This window comes from Ambystoma mexicanum, chromosome 2q (assembly GCF_040938575.1).
Source record: "Ambystoma mexicanum isolate Mex_15411 chromosome 2q, UKY_AmexF1_1, whole genome shotgun sequence".
Taxonomy (NCBI): domain Eukaryota; kingdom Metazoa; phylum Chordata; class Amphibia; order Caudata; family Ambystomatidae; genus Ambystoma; species Ambystoma mexicanum.
In genome coordinates, this window is record NC_090924.1 from 64859207 (window position 1) to 64884467 (window position 25261).

The following is a 25261-nucleotide window of genomic DNA, read 5'->3' on the forward strand; positions in this document are numbered from 1 at the left end:
ATTCCTGAGTGTCTATCTGTGATTCAAAATTGGTGCGCCTCCAATGATCTCTGCCTTTAATGCCAGTTAGACAGAGATCCTTCTCATTGGGACCCCTGCTCCTGCTTTCCCTCTCTCACTCTAGCTGCCCTCCTTGTGCCCTCTTCCTTTGCCTTCCTGTGAGGCAAATAAACCTTGGTGTCATCGTCGACTCCATTCTCTCCTTCTCTCCTCACATCATGGACCTTGCCAAGAAGGCCCACTACTAGCTGCTCCTCCACGTATTTTTTCTTTTCTCACATTCCCCCAGAAGCGTACTGTCTCCAGAGCCCTGGTTCTCTCTAGGCTGGACTACTGTAACAGCCTCTTTTTCAACCTGTCTTCCTCTACTCTCCACCCTCTGCAACTAATCCAGAACAGGACTGCAAGACTTGTCTTTGGCCTCAAGCCCATGGACCATATCTCTCCAGCCTTGGAATCTCTCCACTGGCTCCTGGTGGCTGCAAGGATCATGTTCAAGACACTGCATCATCCACAAGACTTTCTGGCGCTGGTGCCCGCACTACATCCAACTTTCTCTTCCAAAATACCTTCCTTCTCCAGCCCTTCGATCAGCTACCTCAAACTCTCTGAGGAGGGTCAGTCGCTTCATCAGGCAGAGAGTGGGGGGTAGATCTCTCTCTTCTGCAGGTACCTCCCCCTGGAATAGCCTCCCTGTCCCTCTCAAACTTGAGCTGGACCACCTAAAGTTCCGGAAGCAGCTCAAGACCTTCCCTTTCTCCTCTGCTTCCGCTCTCTCTCCCGCCTGCTGACCTACCAGTGTCCTGCGCCGACTGGTAGCTTGGCTACCCTCATAGTCTACTGGGTACCAGGCTCCTCCATGATCAGTCTCCCCTGCACTGCCTATGGGTACCACGCACATAGGGGCCTTAACTGTTACCCACAGTCCCCTGCCCCCTTGCACTTACCCAGAGCCACGCTGCCCTGGCTGCACTTACTCAGACCAATGCTGGCCTTATTGTACCCCACCCCCCTTTCCTCTGCCTGGCACTCCCCCTCCTCCCTTCCCCAACCCCGTCCCCCTGCACTTTACGTCGCAGTAATTACACAATCTGAATGACACAAGGCCTAGTAAGATTGTTTGTCTTGTCTTCCCTCTGTGTTCCCTTGCTTGTCTTGTCGCATCTATAAACACTTGTGTACAGGCACGTTATAAATGACATATCATATAATATCCCACCTTCCGCCTAGAGCCCTAAAAGACGCCAAATCATTAAGCAGCCCCTCCCACATGCTCCCACCTTTTCTATGCCAACAGTTAGCTGCTTTGGAAATCTATCGCTGACATTTTATGCCTGTATTTCTCTGCAGGAATCCATACTTTAAATAATAGTTGACATCTCTTCCTAAAGGTGGGAATGGAAGAAGGATGAGTCAGTGTGAGAGTAACACTAGTACTCTCCCGTCAGGAACCCTCCTTCAATTACCGAAGCACACCCTCCATCCTGGCCATACCATACCTTTTTAGTTTGACCTCCACTAGGGCTGTCCTTTTTTCAAACAATGGGCTATGGGATGTAGATGGTGAGAGTCAGAGCCATAGGAGGGCGTGATGTTGCTTAATGATAAAGTTTCTAGTTTTGCCGGCAAGTTGCCAGATAAATATTATTTTCTCTCCTGCCTTCCCCATTTATCTACTTTCTATGTGTCATGATTCTATACCCTTCTTTTTCTTGTTTCATTCTCCTTTCTTTTCTCATTTTTCACTACCCCTCTCCACTCTAACTTCCCGCAGTGTTTTTTTGCCTGCGCCAGTACCCTCCTCCCCCTGAAGGCCTCATCTCTTTCTTTGATGTCAGGGCACCAGGGAATGATTGATAAGTATTCCAGCTGAGTGCCCTCACTGTTGAATGCTCTGCAGTGGTCTCAAGGGGCCCTCTACTCTGGGATGGCAGCTGATGTCCTTCTTTGTGTCCCCTCTTCAGTGTAACCAGTTGTTTGATCTGCTCCAGGACCTGGTGGACCACGTCAATGACTTCCACGTAAAGCCCGAAAAGGATGCTGGCTATTGCTGCCACTGGGAGGGATGTGCACGCCGTGGCCGAGGTTTCAATGCCAGGTGAGGTCCACAGAGCAATGCGCACTGGTGTGTGGTCCACGTTTTCTCTTTAATGCCAGTGCAGGGGGTCGAGAGATGTGATTGGTGGGTGAGCCAACCCTTTGGAAATACTATCTGCTGAGGAACCATGAGCCATTCGAATACGCTCCTATCAGTAATGGAAAGCATCATTTGACTTAAAAGCCAAAAGAGGGGATTTTGATCTCGCAAATGGGTTTTGGGTGGAGATGTTTGGCTAAAATGTAGGCAACAGATGACATTGTAGGAAACCCCAGCCACTGCATTATGGCAAATATGGAATAGGTGGAAGAGGCTGGTTAGTGAGTATGCTTTGCTGACTGTGTAAAAATGCGTAAGTAGTAATTGGAACACTCCTGAGTACTGAAAGAAAGGTGCAAATCTTTCAGACATGCCCATCTATCCTCTTATGTGGCACCCTCACGCTTTTTTCGTGCAGACTGTTATTTTGTGTAGACAATGTTAACACTGTCCAGGTTCTTCTTCCAAGAAAATTGTGTTTCCCCTATGCAAATACATAGGCAACCATCGAATACTGTGCACTTCTCACAGCAATGGTTCAGTTTGGCTCTTTCAATCGTTAGATGATGAGATTAGTGATTGAAGAGAGCTCATTTGTATGTTATCGGTGGGAAGGGCTTCATATGCCAGACATGAGGGATGTAGCAAAAGCATTCATCAGTACAGGACTCCAAGAATTCACACTAACCATTTAAACAGAAGTGGGGGCCACCGCCACAGTGAGAAGTGGTCCTTGACTGTGGAGGAGTTCTAACCATGAGCTTAACATGTTACTTCTCCATGTTACTTCTCCAACATTGGATCTTTCATGGATTCACATGCTTTGAATGTTCCCCATCGTCAGCCTTGGAATCCTTTGTTACCTCAGTACTATATATATATATCATAAAGAAAAAAACATCCCTGTTTTGTAGCCTATCACTGTCCTTGTGGGTGCATTTAACCCCAGCCAATGGGACATAGAGTATGTAGCCCCACCCCAGAGCCCATCTTCAGATTCTAACCACACGTCATGCTGAGGGGCCCTTTTACCGTTTTCTCCTGTGAGAAGACTGTTATCCAACTTTCATTATCTTCAGCTCCTACTTCTTAAAACAGATAAGTTGAGTTGGGGTTACAATACGCCTTGTGTGCGGGCTGAATGAGGGTAAGAACCCTCCATCTGAGGCAGAGTCCTCAAAGAGTGTGGCAGTGGGAGCCACTATCAAGCCCTCTTATCTTAAACGGGCTAGATCAGAGGAGAGGCTGCCAGCCCCTATTAAAAATCAGAGGCCTGAAAAAATCAGTCCTGACTACTCAACGACACATTCATCGACAACGCATTAGACGACAATAATGACAGCCTCAACAATTGCCGTTATAACTTATAAGACAACTAAGGGCGGATGGCGGAGAACCATGGCGCTATTAGCGCCATGGTTCATGCCGATAAAATACCGGCACCGCCTTGGCGGAAAGGGGAATTACCGCCTCATTCCAAGGATGGCGGGGCGGTAATTCCCCCTACCACCATTGCCCTTCCCCATTCCCATTTTTGCCCCATATGGCTCAATGGGAATGGGGAAGGCGCTAATTACGTTACCGCAAATTGTGGTACCGTAATTAGCTCCCTGGGTCCCTTTGCGGGTTGGTTTTTAACGCCTGCAAAAAGCAGGCGTTAAATCCCCCAACCTGCAAATGGACCTCGTAGTAAGGCGGTAAGGATTTACCGGTACCGGTATTTTACCGGTACCGGTAAATCCTTACCGCCATCCGTGTAATGAGGCCCTAAATCTCTGTCGATGACACAGTCAATGGCAAAATGTACAACACCGTCGACGACACGGCCTACCCCTTTGTTGGCAACGATACTAGAGACTACGGAGACGGTAAGAACTTCGACAACAGCCCTGTCAGCAGTATATGGGGTGTCCCCTACCATACGATCGTCTACGACAACACCGTCGACGCACAAAAAATTTCCATCTACAATCCCGTCGATGAATGGGAATGGGGATGGGTGTTTTGATTGGGGATTTACCGGGTCCTCCAAGGTTGGAATGACTCGGTAAGTCCCCATTCAAGGAACCCGGACACGACTTTGGGGGCACCATGGCTACCTCCAAACTCGTAATGACCCCCTTTGTCAGCACTCATCATCGCCGACAAAACAAAAAATGATCATCAAAAATAGGTAAACCACCATTGACCGCACCAACACCGTCGACCACACCATAAACAAAGTCAACCCAGTCAACACAAAAGCCGTCAACCGCGGCAGAGTCACCGTCAACGAGACAGACAACTGCATCATCGACACAAGAACACCCATCATCAAGAGAAACAAAGCCCTCATTAAGAAAAACCACGAAATTCCACTACAACAGTGTGCGGAACAGTATACACTTGCCGAAGACCTGACTGAAGGGAAGTTCCCTAAACGACAGGGGCGCTGCAGATAATAATACAAAATCCAAAAGCAGCACTTTCACAACCAGTGCTAGCGCAAGCCAGTGAACAAGATGAACATACGCCGGATAATTTGAGATCACCTTCACTATCACCAGTTTCCCCTATTATGCCAGAACAAATTCTGGAACACCACTCTGAATTTCAACAGGGATATTCTCCAGTCTTTTCAGATAACGACTACTCAGATGCATAGCCTCGGCCACAGCCGGTGGCCCCACAAGAAACTCCAGACATAAACCTGCAAATGCTGTTGTCACTGCAGGTGCTCACTTCACTGCAGACATTAGTTAGCGCAGTCGGAAAAGAGAATGCCACTAATGCAAGCACAACCAATAGGCTCACCAGAGGTACCAGGTCCTTCTGGGATTGGCCATCCTGCACACATGAAGACAACACCTATTACTCCAAAGTCTCCAGATAGGTCATCAGAGCACAGCAAATTACCATCCCTGCATAGAAGATCACGCTCAAGCATATGCAGAAGTCAATGCAATCATACCCTAAAAGGTCGCCAATAACACCACACAGCTCGCCAGTGTGACTGCAGGCTTCTCCACAGAGCCACTAATACGGCCACATTGTTCTCCGTGTAGGGGGCGAGAAGAAGGCGAACTGACATCAATCGATACTGATGGGGATGTGGGAGATATGGATTCCACTTCGTCTCACTCAATACTGCAGGATGATTGGGACGACAGGGATACAGGCATCAAACCCATTCCAAATGAGCCACCGAAAAGGCCACTTCCAGACAAAGTCAGCGCATTAATTGCTATGATGGCAAAAGCATGCAAAGAAGGACCGTTTCCTTTTTGATCTCATGCATAGAAACGCAAGTCAGTGATGTCAGTACCCATATTGGACCATGTTTGGGAGGAGAGTCTTCTAATGAATAATCATTCTCAGAACCGCACTCCGGAATCTGTGGTATCAGCAGCAGCAGGGAGGAAGTTGAACATGCAAGGAACTAAATGCTCTATCCCAACAGAGATTTAAAGCAGGAAGGTGGTGCTTTTGGAAAGAAAATTCTTGCCATAGGAACAACATTTAAGGTGTTGAACTCACTATCAGTTATGGCACGCTATGATCGTGAAATGTGGAATCGTAAGGCCCCAATTCTAGAACACCTGCCAGACGATAAGCATAAGGAAGCACTCACCAACCTGCATGAGGGAGAAGAGTTGTCCAGCCACACAATAAACATAGTGGTGGACATTACTGAAACAGGGTTTTTGTTCGAAGATTGATGAAGCACTCAAAGCCATAAAAACTGAGGCCGAGACGGCCAGATCCCTCCTCACATTGCTTCAATCTGGATGCACTTTTCGGCTCTTTCGTGGGGCGTCAGGGTGCTTGACTAATACTTACAGAGAAGGAAAGTCCTATCATAATGAATCGTATTATTCACAAGGGGACCAGAAATAGTACCAGTACAAGCCAAAAGATTTTAAAACCCTGCAACGAAGAAAAGAAAGCCTGACTCGCTAGACCCATTGCCCCACACAAAGCTTCGAACACAGGTGGCATGTAACCTCCAGCATCATCTAAGCTAATGGAGGGAAGCGACCACAGACATATGGATATTAGACATAATTCAGCAGGGGCATGTTTTAGAATTCAAAGAACCACTGTCGCAAGTGCCTCCTGACATGGGACAACAACCCCATCTAGGCGTCTTAAGGGACGATGTAAAAAAGATGCTCATAAAACGGGCATACAAAGAGTGCTCAAAAATCAAAATCAAAGGGGAAAAGGATTCTACTCCTGCTTCTTTGTAGTAAAGAAACCAGACAGAACGTTGAGGCCTATATTTAACCTATGTACCCTCAACAAATCCATCAGAAAACAAAAATTCAAGATGATCACGTAAACTGATGTCATCCATCCTCCCCTCTGGCCCGACTCACTCTGCATTGCACACACTCGATGTCTTGATCTCCTCTGACCTCCCCCTCTCCATCCCTCTGACCACTCCTCTCTCCTGGAGCGATCACTCCCTCCTCTCATCTCATCCCTCCCTCTCTTCTCCCCAAGCCAAGCCTACCCCAACACCTACCTTCTCGGATATCCGGCCCATGAAGCGTGTGTCAGTTGAGTCTTTTGCCGCCACTTTCTCTCCCCCCTCCACCTTTGGCTGTCTCACATCCTGAGACAGCCCTGTCTCTGCTCTACTCTTCAATTTCAGATGCGCTTGATGCTCTTGTCCCTGTCATGAGGATCCGTTGAAAGTCCAAAGCCAAGTGCAATTCCTGGTATGACTCTGACCTAGCTACACTTAAACGTAAGTGTAGGGCAGCTGAGAGGAAATGGAGGACTTCCTGTTCATCCTCTAACAAACTGGCCTGTCGCCTGCTACAAAGGCAATACCGACTCTGTCCTCACCAAGAAGAGAGTCCATATTCAAGCTCGTGTCTCTGCGGCATCTAACAACTCGGCCGAACTCTTTAAAATCTGCAAGGAGCTGTCCAACGCTGCTGCAGTCTCTACCCCTCCTGTTGCCTCCCAGGCTCTTTGCAATGCCCTTGCCTCTCACTTCATTTAAAAAACCCCGGACATCCTGTCCACCCTCCCCACCCAAAACCGCTCCTCTCCCCTCTCCATCTGTGCTTGCTGACCCTCCTTTAGCCACCCTCCCACCATCCTTCTCGTCCTTTCCTCTTTTCACCCCTGACGAGGTAGCCAGACAAGTCCGATCTATGTAAGCCTCGTCAAAACAGGTTCATCCCTGTTCCTCTAAAACCATCAAGTACCACATTGACACCCTTGCTCCGGCCCTTGCTGATTTTTGCAACCACTCCTTTACCTCGGGATCCTTCCCCTCCTCTCTGAAGCACTCCTTTGTGCATCCTCTTCTCAAGAAACCCACAGCTGATCCTTCTTATCCAGCTAACTATTGCCCAATTTCCATTACTCCCTTTCTTGGCAAACTCCTGGAAAAGTTGGCCATCTCTCAGCTTAACCTTCATTCCAATTCTGTTGGCTGTCTCCATGACCACCAGTCTGGCTTCAGAGCTGGCAGAAGCACAGAAACTGCTCTCCTGAACATCCGTGAAGATCTGCTCTGCAACCTTGACTCTAACATTCCCTCTGTCCTCATCCTCCTCGATCTCTCTTCTGCCTTTGACACAGTCAACCATGCCATCCTGCTTAACCGTCTCCGTGAAAACCTGGGTATCACTGATCAGGCTCTGGCCTGGCTGACCTCTTTCCTCTCAGATCGACCCTCCCAGTTCCAACTTGGGTCCTTCCTTTCATCTATCTTCCTCTCTACCTGTGGTGTTCCCCAGGGGTCTAAAATCTCGCCCTGGCTTTTCAACCAATACCTGGAAACTCTCGCCCAGTGCATTGCCACTTTCTGCTCAAATTTTCAGTGCTACGCTGACGATACTCAACTCATTTTCAGGCTGCCCTCTGTCATCTCCTCTCCCTCTCTCATCTCTGATTGCCTAACTGCCATTCAAGATTAGTGTTCCGCCAATGATCTTTGTCTGAATGCCAGCAAGATGGAGATCCTCCTCATCGGCACACCTTCACCATCCTTTCCCCTCACTCTCTGGCCGGCCTCCCTTGGCCCTCCTCCTACCCCCACCTGCAAGGCTAAGAACCTCAGGGTCATCTTTGACTCCACTCTTTCCTTCTCCGCCCACATCTCTGAGGTCTCTAAAAAGTCAAATTTCCGACTGCACCTCCTCAGAGGTACTCTGCCTTTCCTCTCCTTCCCCCAGAATCTCATGGTATCCCATGCTCTGGTTCTCTCTAGCTTGGACTATTCTAACAGCCTCTTTCTAAATCTACCTGCCTCTACTCTCCGCCCTCTGCAACTAATCCAGAACAGGACTGCGAGACTTTTCCTTGGCCTCAAGCCCTGGGATCGTATCTCTCCATCTCTGAAATCTCTCCACTGGCTGCCAGTGGATGCAAGGATTAAATTAAAAACCCTCTGCATTGTCCACAAGGCTTTCTGGGGCCTGGGTCCAAAATACCTTCAGCTATCCCTCTGCAAATACCTCCACTCTCGAGCTCTTCGCTCCTCTACCTCCAACTCCCTCAGGGTCAGTCGTTTTTCAAAGAAACGAGCTGGGGGTAGCTCTCTGTCTTTGGCTGGGGCCTCCCTCTGGAACAGCCTCCCTGCCACTCTAACACTTGAGGAGAACCATCTCCGGTTCCGGAAGCACCTCAAGACCTTCCTCTTTTCTTCTGCCTTCGCTCCCCCTCTCCCCTGCTGATCTGTTCTCTCTTGGCACTGTGCACCTGGCCACCCTTCTGTCCTTCGGGCCCAGGTACCTGCTCACCGTGCCACCCTCCCGCACTGCCCCCGGGCCACCCCTTGCACTGGGGTCTGTATCTGTACCCATATAGCCCCCCCTTATTCTTCCTGCACTTATCAGACCTACCCTGTCTGCTGCCTTAAACCTAGCACTTGCAAATTGCTGGCTGCATTACCACTGTTTGTTGCCTTTATTATTTATTTATTGTTATTTATCTGTTTCTCCTCTGCTTCGCATTTTCCACTTCTCCCTCCTTCCATGCACTTGCGCGTTCTCAATGTCACTGGGCCTAGTAAGATCGCTGTTTTGTTCTCCCCTGTTCCCCTCCCTTGCCTTGTCGTGCTCTGAAACACTTGTGTATGAGCGCGATAAAAATAAAAATATCAATACCATTGGGGGAATTTGTTGCGTCTCTAAAATTATAGGGTGCATATTTTCAAGACCCACAGAGGGTTCCTCATATTCACCGTAGGAAACGACCAATACAATTTAAGGTTCTGCCATTTGGCCTATGGTCAACACCAAGAGCCTTCACGAAATGCTTGACTACTGTGGTGGCATACCCGAGTTGAGGGGTTTATTGTGTATACCTCTGCTCGACGATTCGTTGATAAGGGCACCCACGAACCAGGAGGCGTGCAGTGCTGTACAGCACACAATGCACACGCTCAAACGGCTGGGATTCTCAATCAATTACAACAAATCATGCATATTGCCCTCCAACAATTTGGTTTTCTTGGGAGCGCAGTTCGCTACCAGCAATGGCTGGGTTCGGCCTTTGCAGGAAAGAGCAGAGTCTATTCCCTGCCTCCTAACCACATTCCAACCAGTAAAGTATCTATCAGTGAGGAAGTATATGGAGCTACACGGAACCATGTCATCATGCATTCTGCTCATCCGCATTTCAGACTACGTATGAGACCGTTGCAAGAGTTCCTGTCAGACCGGTGTTCCCAAATACACGGAATGTGGAACAACAGAGTAGTGATCACGGCAAGCCTTCCTTGACAACTTCAGTGGTGGGCCAACCCTCACCATATAACAAAGGGGATGCCGCTGCAAGAAACCCCTTTTCAGCACACAATAGTAAGGAATGCGTGCTTAACTGGATGGGGCGCTCAGGCAGGCAACCTGAGTATCAAGGTTCAGTGGAAGGCAGAGTTACACATAAATATCCTGGAGCTAAAAGGCGTTTTTCAAGCGCTGTGCTCGTTTCAGAAAGTGCTCAAGGGAACAGTGGTAAGGGTATTAACAGACAATATCACCGCAATGTACTATATATAAAGTAACAAGGCAGTACCAGGTCCAGGACGTTATCGCAAGAAGCACAAGCAAAGTAGGATTGGGTAAACAGCAATCACATAACACTACAAGCCATTCATCTACCAGGCAAGCAGAATGAAATTGCAGCTCAGCTCAAGAGAGCGAAAGACCAGTGACACAAATAGCTGTTATCAAACAAACAGCTGAAAAAGGTATTCAAACGGTGGGGAACTCCCCCAACAGACCTCTTTGCAACACTGGAATACAAGAAATGCCACAACTTTTCCAGTAGATACCCAGAAAAGGGCTCTCTAAGAGACACCTTAACACTGTCCGGGGTGGGGGGGGGGATGTTCGCATATGCGTTTTCCCCATTCCGGTGATACTCAGTTATCCAAATGCTGTCATTGTTCTGGTGCAAAATCATTCTAATAGCCCCGGCGTGGCCGAGACAAACCTGGTATTTAGATCTTCTTCCCCTAACGCAGGAACGTCCCATTTTACTGGGACTAGCCCCAGACTTGCTCTCGAAGAACAACAGACAAGTCTTACACCACAATCTGGGTTTGCTGAACTAACGCATGGCTCCTGATTTCATAGTGTTTGGCAACATACTGATATCGCAAGATTGCAGGGAAATCCTAAAAGCAGCTAGAGCAAAGTCCACTAACAAGTGCTTCTTATACAAATTGACCCGTTTCTGTACCTGGTGCAACCAAGAGCAACTAGACCCTCTAAATAGACCCTCCACTATATTGCGTCAGGAAATGTAAAAGTTTGCTGCTTAAATGCTCCTTTTGCGGCACAAAATTGCATTTATTGCATCATTTTTGCTGCATATTTTTGACTGGAGGGTGTGAGATGGGCACGTTGAAGGAAAGAGGCAGTGTGCAGGGCAACATTTTACATTTCCTGCCACAAAATGCTGGTGGGTCTGAGTCGGTGACCACACCGTTTGTTACCATGCCTCCTGTAACTAGTAAAGAATGGCTTATCGCATTCCTCCAGAAAAGTGTATCTGTCAGCAATTTCAAGATATAATAGACAGGAAGGGCACTTCTATAGCGAACGACTCATAAAGCATTTCATGAGGGGGCAATTTTGCACGTACCCACCGAGTAAGAAAATGCCACCCCAATGTAGCTTAAATACAGTCTCAACTGCATTCATGAAGTCGCTGTTCGGACCCATGGCTACAACGCACATCAGATATGCATCTTAGAAGGTGGCGTTCCTCCTAGCAGTGACCTCATTCAGAAGAACATCTTAAATACAAGCAGTCTATAAAATAGCCATATCTCTGCTTTACAAGAGACAAGGGGCCTCATTACGAGTTTGGCGGCTGCTGCCGCCAAACCGGGCTCCTTTACTAGGTTCCCAGAATGAGGAATTACCGGGCCATTCTGAGTTCGGAGGGCCCGGTAATTCCTCCCTCTGTGGGCCCGTACCTTCCCCATTCCCATCTGAGCCCCCATAGGGCTCAATGGGAATGGGAGAGGGAGCTAACAATGGCCCGTTGTTAGTTTCCTCTTCGCCTCGGTGAACCCAGTAACAACGCCTGGTTTTACCAGGCGTCCTTACCGGGTCCCGCGAGGGGACCTCGTAATTTCGCGTGACGGGTTTAACGGGTCCACCTCCATTAGCGGAGCCCGTTAACCCGTTCCGCAAATCTTATAATGAGGCCCAAGGTGATTTTAAGGACTAACCCACGTTTCGTCCCAAAAGTACTCAGAGATTTTCATTTACTTTCGTTAATAGTCCCGCAGCTTTCTTATCAACTCTGTCAACCCCTGCAGAGATAGCTCTACATTCTTTAGACCTTCGTAAAGCCATAAAGTTTTATATAGACAGGACAAAATCTTTTAGACTCACATCACATCTATTTGTGGCATTTGGACCTTTTAACAAAAGCAAAGGTATCTCCAAACAACGGTGGGTCAAGTCTGCAATTTCCAGATAACAAAAAGGCGGGCTCCTGGTTAGGACCCTATTTTGCCCAGGAGGGCAAAACGGTAATCAAACACAAGTGAATAGGGTCAGGGAAACCACCCTACCAGATCAGTGTGAACAATTTACACAATTCAACATATACTTCTCAGTTGATTCATCAATAATTTTTAGTCAGAGAAAGGACATTATTGTCTGAAGTTAAGACACACAGAAAACCCATTGGGTACAAATGTGAAACAGTAAGTGATACAATAGATACAAAACCAAGGCAAATAGCTTGGGGAGCAATACAGGTGCTGTAAACAATACATATCCTACTGTTAGGTAAACCACATGACGGGTCATCACAATGAACTTGAACAATGTAGTGCGCTATATTATACAATCATAAAACAGTGTGTATTATTAAATACTGTGACTTAAAGTCAAAACTGTACACGTAGGTTTTTTGGCCCTCGGGGGCTGTAGTGTAAGCCAATCTTAGACGGGCCTTCATCAGGACTGGAGGACTGAAGCGGTGAGTGTTCTGTGTGTACGTGTCTGTAATGATTTGTTACACGGTAAGACAAGGATGCGGACCCGTAATCAATCGGGTCTTCAATGGGACACATCAATGGTCCAGGAGAGGGGTCCAATCTGCGTACCAGCAGCGTAATATGAGCCACGTCTTGCAGCAACAAAATGATGTGTTGACTTGTGACGAGCAGACAATGGTCAAGTCTGAAGTGGGCCCAGTCTTGCAGCAATAAACGGTGTGTTAACCTTCATGCTGCTTCAATATGCTGCCGATGAGTGGAGCAGAGCGCCGCTGGCTGAAATTGTACAGTCACAGTGTCGCGTTCAGTGATTGGGGCTGCCGCGCGCGCGGGTGGTATGATTCCAGATATTAGATATTACCCGCAGAGTAGAAGGCAAATCCGATGCAAGACGGCTGCCGGCAGAGTTGTATCATGTCACGCAGAAGCAAAGAAACACCTTCAGGGTCCACTTCACGCCCGTTCCACGAGAGCACTGGGACCATCGCCGGCAATGTGGGCAGGGATCCTGCTAGCCAACATATGCAAAACAGTTACCTGGGCAGTGCCACACATGTTTGCGAGGTGCTGTTGTCTAAAAAGGGCATAACGAAACAGAAGCCAGAGTTGGGAGACCCTTGCTGCAGCGCCTATTACAATAAGGTAGGCATTTGTCAATGTACACCACTGTTTCTGCATGTAACTGCTGTCTATTCTATTCAAAGCATGTGAATCCATGAAAGATCCAATGCCGGAGAAGGAGTATGTTGCTTACCTGTAACTCCTATTCTCCAGCATTGGTATCTTGTATGGATTCACATGTGCCCTCCATCCGCCCCGGTGGGAAAGGCCTCAGTAGAGGTAGATACTCTGGGGTTAGAATCTGAAGATGACCTCCGGGGTGGGGCTATATACTCAATGTCCCAAAAGGACAGTGATAACAGGGCTGTTCGCTCTTTATGATATATATAATACTGAGGTTACTGAGGATTCCCATCCTGACGATGGGAATATTCAAAGCATGTGAATCCATGAAAGATACCACTGTTAGAGAACAGGTAAGCAGCATACTCCTTACTTTTGCCCATGGGTCCCTTACCTGTCAAAAATTGGACAAGCTCAAGAACAAATAAACCGGATACAAGCTAGATACTTACATATGTTGACGATTTTTCAACCTGTGTTAAAAAAAACTGCATGATGCTTTTCAGTGTCCATGTACAGAGGATGTCTTAACTCAAAATATACACTAAAACTAAAATATGGCCTTCACTTGTGCAAATATTGGTACATATTTTATTTCATTTTTCTGGTTTATAATAGTACTACACACAATATCAATCACTTCAGTGGATATACACAGGAACAATGTGGGAACAGAGGGAACGTGTACAAAGCAGGCAAGGGGCGAGTTCACATAAAGTAGGAAGAGTCTATAGTTACCAACAAGACAAAGCACAGTCCATTAAGAACACCAGGTGACTTTGCTGGGTGCCTGGAAGAGCGAGGCAAGGCGCATAAGAATGCAGTTTACAGGTAGCTCGATGAGGTCTAGTTTTCTAGGAGCAAAGATCTTTTCAGGGATGTCTCAATTGTGAGGTTATTCCAGAGGTGATGGACCTGTGTCACCAGCGATCTGTTAGTGAAGCTAGTTTTTTTGAGGACTTAGATTAGAGGACCTCAAAGCTCTGCTGGGACAGTGGCAAATGAGTCTGTTGGATACGAATAAGTGGCCCCTCTTCCAGGACCTTTACTGAGCAGTTTGTAAAGGTTTAACGGATTGATGTGCATATCAACTGGTGACAAGCGAAGCAAGATTCCAGTGCAAAGGGCTTGGCGTCAATTCAACTCCCTCAGTGCGTCTGGACAGTTTTTTGACTGAAGTTATGGAATCCCTTGATAACCACTAAGAGTCTAATGGCAAGTGTGTGGCCATGGGTAGTTTTGTGTGGACACAGATAGTGGGAATAGTGTTGTCAACATTGTACATTATAGGTAGCTCAATAGAATTTCAATTGTGAATGCGTGATCATTTAAGTGTTATCCTGCTCATAATTACTACCAGCCAATGCTAAGCAAAATGAGACATATGTGTGTTACAAACATCTTAAGTTAAATGACATGTTTATTGGGGTTCTTTTTAAGTGAATACAGAAATACCAATGTGCAGGATCATTTTCAGTGTCGGAACGTGTATTGTCACCAATCCAAAATGGCTGCCAAATTGTTTCATCTCTTCATACCTAAAAATATGTGCAATACCGTTATGCTCCTAGTTCATAAAAGCTGTAGAGGATGGAATTGATGTGTGCAATCTGTGAATCGCTCATATTCAGAAGGTTTCTTGGATCTCCTCCTTCAGGTACAAAATGCTGATCCATATACGGACGCACACCAATGAAAAGCCGCACCGCTGTCCAACATGCAACAAGAGCTTCTCAAGACTGGAAAATCTTAAGATCCACAACCGCTCACACACAGGTGAGCCAATGTCCCCCGCATACTGCATCTTCTCTCATCTATTCTACTGTTCAGCTCTCCTCTTTGGTCTCCCCGCCTCTCACCTGGCCCCCCTCAAATCCCTCTACCACTCTGCAATCCGTACTCTTTGCTCCCTCTCTCCTCACGAATCCATCTCGGCTTCACCTTCTTCTCTCGGCTGTCTCTCCTTTCACTCCCAACTTAAATTCAACTTCCTCTGTCTTGTCTTTAAATCTCTTCACAATCTGTCCCCTCCCTACCTTTCCTCTCTCCTTTCCTACTACTCTCCCTCTCACCCCTCCGATCAGCTGACCGCTTCCTACTCAATGTTCATCTTCCTCCTTGTGCCCCTTCCAGATTTCGTTCTTTCCAGCTCCTCGCCCCCCTCCACTAGAACGCTCTACCTCTGCCTTTCTGCTCCATCTCCTCTTACTCTTCCTTAAAATCCCACCTACTTCACCTTCCCTCCTGACTGCTCTCACTACTTCCTCCCTTCCCCCGAACCCAGATTCTTAATCTAATGTACTCAGCAAATTGTTCCACATACTGTTCTCGTTGTTTTGACTCGTGACTTGTTCATATTGCTTCTATTGTATCTTTGATGTTCTTATGTGAAGTGCTTTGGATTAAAGCGCTATATAAAATTTAATAAAATACAAATACAAAATACTGCCTTACACAGGTCCCTCACTGCTTCCTACACTCAAGAGCTTGTCTCAGACTCAGGCCAGCCATTTGGGCAAACATCCATTAGCTGCCTCCTGCACCCACTGAACTCTGCCCCACTGCTCAACCACTGCCTCCTACTAACACTCAAAGAGCATCACAAAGATCATTGGCTGCTTCCTACACCCAGCACCAAGTCCACACAGGCCAGCCACGAACTCCTAGAACTACCAGAATGCTTTCAAACGTGACTGACCTGTCTCTCCCTGTCACATTGGTCAGCATTTGTTCCATGCGCTCATCCACTGCCCTCTGCAGCCAAACACAGCTTTCACATGTGTTCTGCAATGCCGCCTCCATCCCTGCAACTTCTTAAAAATTGCATTACCCTCATGTCCATCTAACATTTCTCACACTCATGAGCTACGCTGGCCTGTTCAAAAACGTCTGCTCTCACACAGTCAAGACATTTCCTACTGAACCCAACCAGCCCCTCCAACAAACTCCTTTCACTGGCTCCTCTACCATATAACCCTGTTAGAAGAAGGCAAACACTGTTTTCCACTGTCAACTTCGTTTCCACAAATCGTTAACTGCCTTTTACAGCCACGCTACTACTCTCACTACTCTCACAGAGCCCCCTCTTATTACAGCAACCACGCTGCTCTCCGACAGCGCCACCCCTGTCTTGAGCACCCACCCAGCTAGTCTCACACAGTTCACCCACTGTCTCCTACAACAATCACTCTCGCTGACAGGTTAGTTACTGGCGCCTAAGCCCTCCCAGCCCACTGACGCGTCTATCCTTGCTAGCTTTCTCCCGAACACCAATCACAGAAGCCTACAGTCAATCAACCACTCTCACCCAGGCAACCACTTGCAAACTTAGGTGACCATTAGGAGCACTCCTAATGTGGATGACATGTGTTCTGTCTTCTCTTTTAGGTGAGAAGCCATACATTTGCCCCTACGAGGGATGCAACAAGCGCTACTCCAACTCAAGTGACCGCTTCAAACACACCCGCACTCACTATGTGGACAAACCGTACTACTGCAAGATGCCCGGATGCCAGAAGCGCTATACGGACCCCAGCTCCCTGCGCAAGCACATCAAAGCTCATGGCCATTTTGTGTCGCACGAGCAGCAAGAACTTTTGAAAATCCATCATCCCCTCAAGAACCCCCTCTCTCCAGACGTGCCTTACATGAACGGTGCCCAGATTATTATTCCCAATCCTGCTGCCATCTTTGGCAGCCACGGGCTGGCTGGCCTGGGGTCTTCTTTGCCAATGCCGATTGGCTCTTCTCCCCTCGACCTTAGCTCTTTAGCATGTGGAAATGCCAGTTCATTAGCCTTGGCTGGTCTCTCCAGCTCTTTGCTTGCTCTCAATGGGACCCCATTAAACCTGGCTAAGAGCTCCTTGTTATCGTCAGCTTTTGCAGCAGGCAACCTAGGCCTGCCACTTGTCTCTTTGATCGCCGGCTCCAGTGGTGTAGGGAAGACTAAACCAGAGAAATGCCAGACATCAGAGGCAAGGGTCAGAGCTGGCAAGAGCCGCAGACAGGAAGACATCTGCGAAAGGACTGAAGTTACCAGGCTGAGGCCTACACCAGAAAGCCTTTCATTGTTGCCTGGCACGGTACTGGACCTTTCCACTGGCATGAACGCAATGCCTAGTCCTGATGCAATGCACCCCGGGTGGGTAGTCATTCCACCAGGATCTCTGTTACTGAAACCAGCCTTGGTGAACTAAGTATTCAGTTATGTTCCCTGTCGAGACAAAACTTTTTCTGTGCTGTGGTGATTCCTGGAAGGAACACAAAAGGATGAAGAACGACGCAGAGCCACCTGAGTGTGGATCTCCGAGACTGTTGACCATTCACAGACATTCCACTGCGTATTCAGTTCCTCTTTTGTCTGTATTTCTGTGTTGTCTTTTATTTTAAACATTCACGAAAGAAGTAACACAACAATCTTCTGAAGGAAAGAAAAGCAGCAATAATTTCAGGACAATCAGTAGCAAGATATTCTATATCGACGACGTTGTAAGCAACAGATAAGTGTGACATGGTGATTTAAGGCAAATCTGCCTTTGCTATCTTCACCATCCAGGCTTGTGCTCACCTTCCCTGTGTCCTGTCTGCAGGCGCCCCATTGTAATGTGTCTTGTGTCTAAAAGAACTTAGTCTGTCTTTGCTGTTGCGAGAGAAAGATACCGACATCGGCACAACTGAACCGAGAACTTCCGCACAGGTCACTCCTTAAGAATACTGTAAAGAAAGTTACAAAGCAAAGTGTGGAGAGGATTATAGTACCACCAAGTGACTGACATCTCTAAAGCAAACCAGTCAGGAGGCCCTCACGTCTGTATGCATCATTGAGTGGTTGAGATACCATCAAGAGGTTCTGACCGCAATCAAATACCAATCTCTGTTAAATGCATTAGGGGTTGTGAATGCCGAAACAATAATCCATAGCAAAGTGGGCTCTTTGAGACGGTTTTACTCTGTGGATTCCAGTCCTATCAGTATTTCTGAAAAAATGTATTCAAATTAAGTCTGCCTCCCATGCCCATCATTTAACTGTCCATTGCATAGGTTATATCAACAAGTCGAGGTCTTTTGGCCCCTTCTGCTTTCCTTGGTTAAGCTGATGGGGATTAGTTAGGGATTAATTTTCTGATATCTTCAGTCTGCAGTCAAGGAAGTTCTCAGATTACACGAGGGGCAGGGAATTCTCAACACCAGAAACAACCATGCTTTCCTATAAAGAGAGTCAGACAAGGGAAGAAAAAAAATCTTTTAAAGCCTAAAACATGTGACATTTGATTTATGTTTGCAGTGGTTTGTGTAGGTCTCATTTTTACACAGCAGCTTCAGTGCCAAACACTCGATGATGGTCCTTGCACACTGCCAATTATCCAAAGGGTCTCACCACCTTGCCAAGGTCATAATGTTAACCCAATCCTGTTCCTGCATCTCTTAATCATTAATGACTGGAACAACAGTCTCTGAGACACCCTAGAGCTCTTCCTAAAGTGATGTTTACTGCCATCACACTGAGCAGGCAAAGAAAGACTACAGCCCTTAATGCTGTCTTTATGTAGAGTGCTCTAATAGTGGTCACATCTAAGGAGCCACCACCTAGAATAACCTAGGAAAAGGGAGCAATCAGAGCCATTCCAGAGGCCAATCAACCTGAACCCTCTGGCAGCTCCTACGGGAAAGTTGATAAACACCAAACAGAGGCTACGGTGAGGAAGAACAGGTGAAGCTGTGTGGAAGCGACATCAGATCCAGAAGTTCATTGGAATTTTGATAGTGAAGATTAAATGTCTGATCAAATGTATTCTCGGTGCACTATGGTTTATTAGAACGAGATCTGCTAATAACATTCTCTGGGCCTCATTGAGATCAGACACTGCATAGGAAACTGCACATAGAGCCCAAACCACCTCTACAGGAGAAAATGCATCATTGTCCTAGAACTGGTCTTGTGACTTATTTTTAAAAGATGTAGACATTGGGTCCTTACAATCGGGACAGGGAGTTGTATCTTTGTACATTACAGATGGAATTAGGGATGCTTTAGGGTTAATGTCCGTTCCCGAAAACAATGTTTGAGATAACAACCTCACATGCCATGTTGGGAGATTCCCAACTCATAAATTCTCAGCTTTCAGAGTGTATCCCTTGGATACGTTAAAAAATGGCAGGGAAGTAACAAAACAAAGCTGTGTTGAAAGCTCTGGTAAGCCTAGTTAAATTAATGGTCTCTCAGGTTTAATAGCATATGGTAATACTCCCCAACTCTATGGTACTTACTTATCAACCTCGAAGGGATTGTAGGCCCAGTCAGCTCTGCTGGTATATGGCCATGTTACCTGTAGGCTACCCATAGATATCTGCAGTGGCTTCCAATCCAATGATCATTTTTACCAGGTGGTATTGGGAGTCGCCATCCTGAGCATCAGATGTCAATACTTTGCACAGCTTGTTTATTTTACAAGGCCAGATTGGGATATATAATGGTCTTTGCCTCTGTTTCACATGAAGTAGCCAGGTTGCATTTGACTCTGTCCTGTAGTAAGGTTTACTTAAACCCAACCCTTCTCGGCAATCTTAATACAGCAAAGATGTTCTGTAATCTGAAAGGTTTCCACCAAAGCATTTGGGGTCTTACATAGTGAGTTGGGGCAGGTGCTTTGATGCAGTAGCTTCCCACACATGGTTTTGGGCTGTGTAGAGGAAGGTTTCCCTCTATACGAGTGGGTCTTACTGCTGGAGTTTGCATTGCAATGAAGACTTCCAGTATGTAAATTCACAATTTATATCTTGATCCCTTCTGGGGGAGTTTTCTTTGGCATACACCCCCAGTTCCGACAATCCTGCAGGTCATTTCTGGTGCATACTCCTGACCCATTCTAGAATTCCCCCATCTTGTCCAGACTTTGCCATGAGTGACTGGCACAGTCAGAACCATCATTGCCTCCCAGTGTAAAAGAATTATCTGGCTGGCGATGAAGTTCCATTAAAATCATTTATCATTTTCAAAACTTGGTTTCCACCTCTGTTTCAGCCGAGCTACCTTTGTTCTCAGAGCCTGGTTATTTGTAATCAACACCTCCTTGGGTGCAGACCCAAAGTAAAGTAGTCTGTGAGATCCCAAACTGGGTTCCTAAGGACATTCCGATGGAACTTTAAACTCCTAACAAAATATGACATACAGAAAGGTACATTTTCAAATAATGTGTCATCAGATATGCAGGACAGACCCAACCACTTTAATAGTTATGTTTCCAGGATGCACTAAAAAGCCTACGGTAGTAACCTTCCATTTTGATGTTATGGGTAAGAAGGGGTTGGGGGGTGAAGTTAATGTGCCGCTCATATTGTTTGTGCGTGTTACGTACTACCAGAGAAAAGTTGCCACCCAGTGCAAATCCACAAGAGGCAAAAGGAAAAAAGATGAAACCAGACACAAAGCAGATTGGAGCCACATCACGTTAAAGACCAGAGGATGAGAATTGCGAGAGCTGACCGCTTCAGAATGGACAGTTGGCACTCTAAAATGACTGGCTAACCTTTGCTTGCACTGGACTGCATCTTCCTACGAGGCTGTTGGAAGATGCATGTCACTTTCTACTTGGACAGACAGCGTGTACCATGCTGCCACAGCCTGCTTAAACCTGCCAGCTTCAACGACAAGGCGTACAGACCCGGCTACGCTGCTCACCGACCTGTTTTGTTATCACCCTTTACCAGGAAGAACACAAAACTAAACACAAATATTCGTTTTTTATTTGAAATGAATCTGTATTATTGCTTTTGTAATCTAAACCGACTGTGTGCCAGCTGGTGAGCAAGACTACCAGGGGGTGGGAGGTGGGGCAATGGAGAATCCCTTTATTTCTGGCCTTAAAACACACACACAGTGTTTTAAATGTAGCGACAATAAACACTGCCAATCCCACTTTTGGGAATCAAGCACTGTAATCCTTTTCCACATTCATTGACTTTGGGTTGGGTGATAACTTTGATGAGTGATCATTTCCAATGAGGTGTTGAACGCAATTCCTGCTACACTGCTAACAGTGTGGCAACTGGGCTTACCCTGTGTCTCCCGACCCCCCCAGTTACAACCAGGAACCTTCGGTGGATTGGCATTACATGAGGTATGGATGTGCTTTACATGGTGATCCATGAGCTGACAGACAGAAGATTAGAAGTGAGAAATGTAGGGGAGGAGTATAACATGTAGCACTGGGTCGAAACTAAGACTTTCTGATGGCAGGGGAGTTGCATGTGGCATGGGGGCGGCATTGGTGCAGATTGAGACAAAAGTTTGGTCTCTCAAGGATCTGCAACCTTTGGCTCAACAGATATTTTGGACTACAACTTCCATCAGTGCTGTTCTTCAGAGTCGATGGAGCAGAATCATGGGAGTCGTAGGAAGTACCAGCTGGACACCCGCAGGTAGCCGACCCCCATGGACAGCTACTGATGCTGTTGAAGAATCTCTTCTAAACAATTTGCATAATGAGGCAGTGAGTCCGCCCTTGAGTCAATATGTTTTGTTCTTCTCAACAGCTATAGCTTGCCAATGCTGTTAAATATCCTAAGGTTTATTTAAGAAAATGAAGCATCTTCTACTCTGGTGTCAGTCTGCTAATAATAGGACATAGTTTACTTACACTGTATGGAAGAGATCCTGTCTAAATCATATTTGTTAATTTCCGTTTATGGTTGACGTCCCTTCATCCTGGACTATTAGACAGTCACCACATCATCCTCTGGCCCGCTCATTCCCTGTAAGCAGCGCGCTCGATGCAGTTTTTCTGCAATGGTGCCTCCCAGCTTCTATTAAGTGTAATATCAGGAAGTCCACCTCACAGTTTCTAGTTCTGATTCTGGAGGACGCCTAACAAGTCCTAAAGCTACGGGTCAGTTTGTGAGCATTCCCACCCTAGATCTAGCACGTGTGCATGTTCTTAGCCGATATACTGAAGACCAGGTGGCAGGAGACAAGATTCTCATACTCCGGCACTCCTGCTGGAGATGCCCAATTAGGAAAAGGTCAGTAGTAAGTGTTTTTAGTTATTCGTACTGGTCCCTGCAAGTAATGGGTCGCTTTGGAATGCATTTGACTATCAATGCGGTGAGATGCAGACCCCTTGCCTCAATGCAAAAGGGAGGCCCCTGAGAACCTTTGCCAGGTGGTGGCAAAGCCCAATTACATTTTAGTAATGGAACTAAAATGTATTCAGAACGCAACACTTTTGATGTTTTACATGTTCAGTGTCAAGGATGCTTAGAAGGTGTCGAGCCCACCATCTGCTATCCATAGCCCACTCGAGGCAATAGAAAGAAAAGACATTGAGCATGGCAGTTGCAGACCTGCATGAATGTGATACATGTTGGCCATATCCTATCCTGCAGGAATACGTGGGACTGAGTCTGGAAAGAATTGTACAGTGTGTACCATGTGGTGATTTAAGCACTGGAAAGCAAGTCATTACCTGCTCAACAGGCACTAGTGAGCTATGTCTCCCTTTTTGCATTTGACCTACATTTCTTTGACTATGGCATACCTATCACCCGCTTGACCTGCCTCTGGTGGTCGCGAATACCAAGTATAAAGTTGGCAAAGGCTACATTGTGCAAGCTTTCCTTGTTGCTTGTTGTGATGGGTGGCAAGGAGTGCCCATTGATTCCAGTTAGCTTGTCACACTTAGAAGCGGGGCGGGGGGGGGCGAAGGGGGCTGACTCAATAGGTAGATTGTTTCTGCCTGTTAAACCATGCAGCTGTAGTCCAATTGTGCGATCTGTTTCCTGGTTGCACCTTGGGGAAAGAGAGAGAGGCATGGCCCCTCTGGTGTTGGTTACAACAAGTATCTAATTTTCTTTGTTGCATCAAGACCGGCAGAGAGTGCCCTACCCACTCTGTGATGGAGAGCTTCTCCGCCAGATTCTCATATTTCCTTACATAGGGTGTTATCAGGCACAGGAATCAAGATAGAACCCAGGTTCCTGTGCCGATTTCTGCCATGCATGCATGAGCACACGGCAGAGATTGGTAAAGGCTGTTTCCAGGAAAAACATGTGAGCCACTCTCACAGGGGATCATGAAAGACACTCCCTACTCTTATCACATCTTAAAGGCAGACCAAATCCATAGGCAGCACTGCCTCCTTTTTGCCTGCAACAGAACCTGATGTGGTTGAATCTATATCAAAATGGTACTGATGTGACAGACCCCATGTGAACAATGTTTCTGCAGGTTTTCACGCATCTGCACCCTTTTGTATCCTCGTGAAAATGATCCTCCGATCATAGTCTATTTCTACGTCACACCATGTGGATGTAGACTAGAGTAACTCTCTCACTGGTACACCATGAGGAAGTCTTACCGAGTCAAAATGCAGTTGTGTCTCTGATGTCCCATGCAGCAGGCATGTCATATGATGGGCTAGGAGCCCATCACACTTTGGCTGCCAGCACAACAATGAGGGATGACAGTGATGTAGTCCAGTAGTCCAAATTGCTGGCCCTGAAGAAGATGACACCAATGAGATAAGTCATCAAAACCAGTCAACCTTTTCTGATGTGCCAATATTTATTAAGGGATTACAATACGGCTAAAAATAACCCCGGTGTTATACATGTTCATTGATCTTGAAAGCAGGTTTTTGTAATTAGTTACTATTGGCTGTGGGCAGATCATGTGGGTGAATAAATCACTCATAACTGCAATGGAAATAGTCCCATTTAAAGATGTTATGAAATTTTTGTTGTACTGGCATTGAGGTTTTTTGGTGGTTTTATTGAGAGCCTTATTTTAAGGACAATATTTGTGCAGAGATAGGGAAAGTTCTTCCTTTCTTTTCTATTCAATAGGCGGCGCACCAGTGGTGTCGTAGGGTGAGCATCCCTTGCTAGGGACAGGGTATTCTTCTATGTAGGGATAGTATTATTGTAACTTAACAGATTGACTCTGATATGAACTCCTTAAAACAAATTAAAATACCTGTAAACTGGACACCATCAAAAGAAAACAACAACAGAAGCAGGACAGTAGAAATATATCCCTATTAGGGGGAGGTCGCATTTAGGATCTCCCTTAAAACCTGTCTGTCCCTGCCCCTAGGAGCAAGAGCTATAGTAATCGGTTTCCATAAAGCACATCATAACATCCAGAAGGTCGAAGAGGCCCATCCCCACGAAGAGGGACCCAAGGCCTCAGGGATACGAGCCCGAGACCACCAACCAACCGATGGACCACGTGCAGCTTTGAGAATGGCTAAACATAACAAAGGTGGCAAGCCAACAGATATCCTCTCCATGATGGGCGGTGCTGCTGAAAAAGGGGGTAAAAAACATGAAATCAGGGCTGAAGCACAGATACACTCAGATCCCATCCTGGACTCCCTAGCCACCAAGCAAGATTTACAACTGATGCTCCAGGAACTGAAGAATGCGATCGACACCAGTGCTCCTGAGCTGGGGCAGAAGCTGGCAACAATAGACAAACAGGTGCTGCATCTGGAGGGCAGGGTCAACAATCTGGAAAACTCAATTTACGAACAGTCCTACGACCTGGCAGAGCTAACTACTTGTGTTGCGCTCTGGAAACAGTCAATGACTCGCTTCAAGCTAAACAGGAAGATATGGAACCGGGCCCAGCGCAATAACATCTGAATCAGGGGTATCCCCACTCAAATCTGAGACTCTGAACGTGAAGGTTATATCCAGGGGTTATTCAAAAAGCATTTCCTGTCCTGGACCACCGCATAGGGTGTACTCGTCCTTCTAATCAGCTAACAACCTAGCCCCAGACTTACTCACAAGGATACATTTATACAAAAGTAAAGGAAGAGATCCTGAACACAGTCAGAACAAAGGGAGAGCTGCATCACAGGTAGACGAAGATTCAACTCTTCCAAGACCTCACTCCATCCATGTTGGCAAAACAGCGTTCCTTCAGGGAGGTGACCATCTGGTTAAAAGAAAAGAACATCAGATAACAATGG

At 46.7% G+C, this 25261-nt stretch overlaps 1 protein-coding gene across 7 annotated transcripts in view; it reads left to right on the plus strand.

Annotated features, from left to right (window-relative positions):
* Nucleotides 1-21227, plus strand: part of GLIS2 (GLIS family zinc finger 2) — a 306268-nt gene extending 285041 nt beyond the window's left edge. For all 7 annotated transcript variants that reach the window (XM_069646842.1, XM_069646841.1, XM_069646845.1 and 4 more), the window contains 3 exons: nt 1965-2098; nt 14947-15065; nt 16677-21227. In XM_069646842.1, coding sequence (XP_069502943.1) covers nt 1965-2098; nt 14947-15065; nt 16677-17485 — 1062 coding nt within the window. In that variant the 3' untranslated portion in view covers nt 17486-21227. The remainder of the gene's footprint in view (nt 1-1964; nt 2099-14946; nt 15066-16676) is intronic.
* Nucleotides 21228-25261: the final 4034 nt, after the last annotated feature.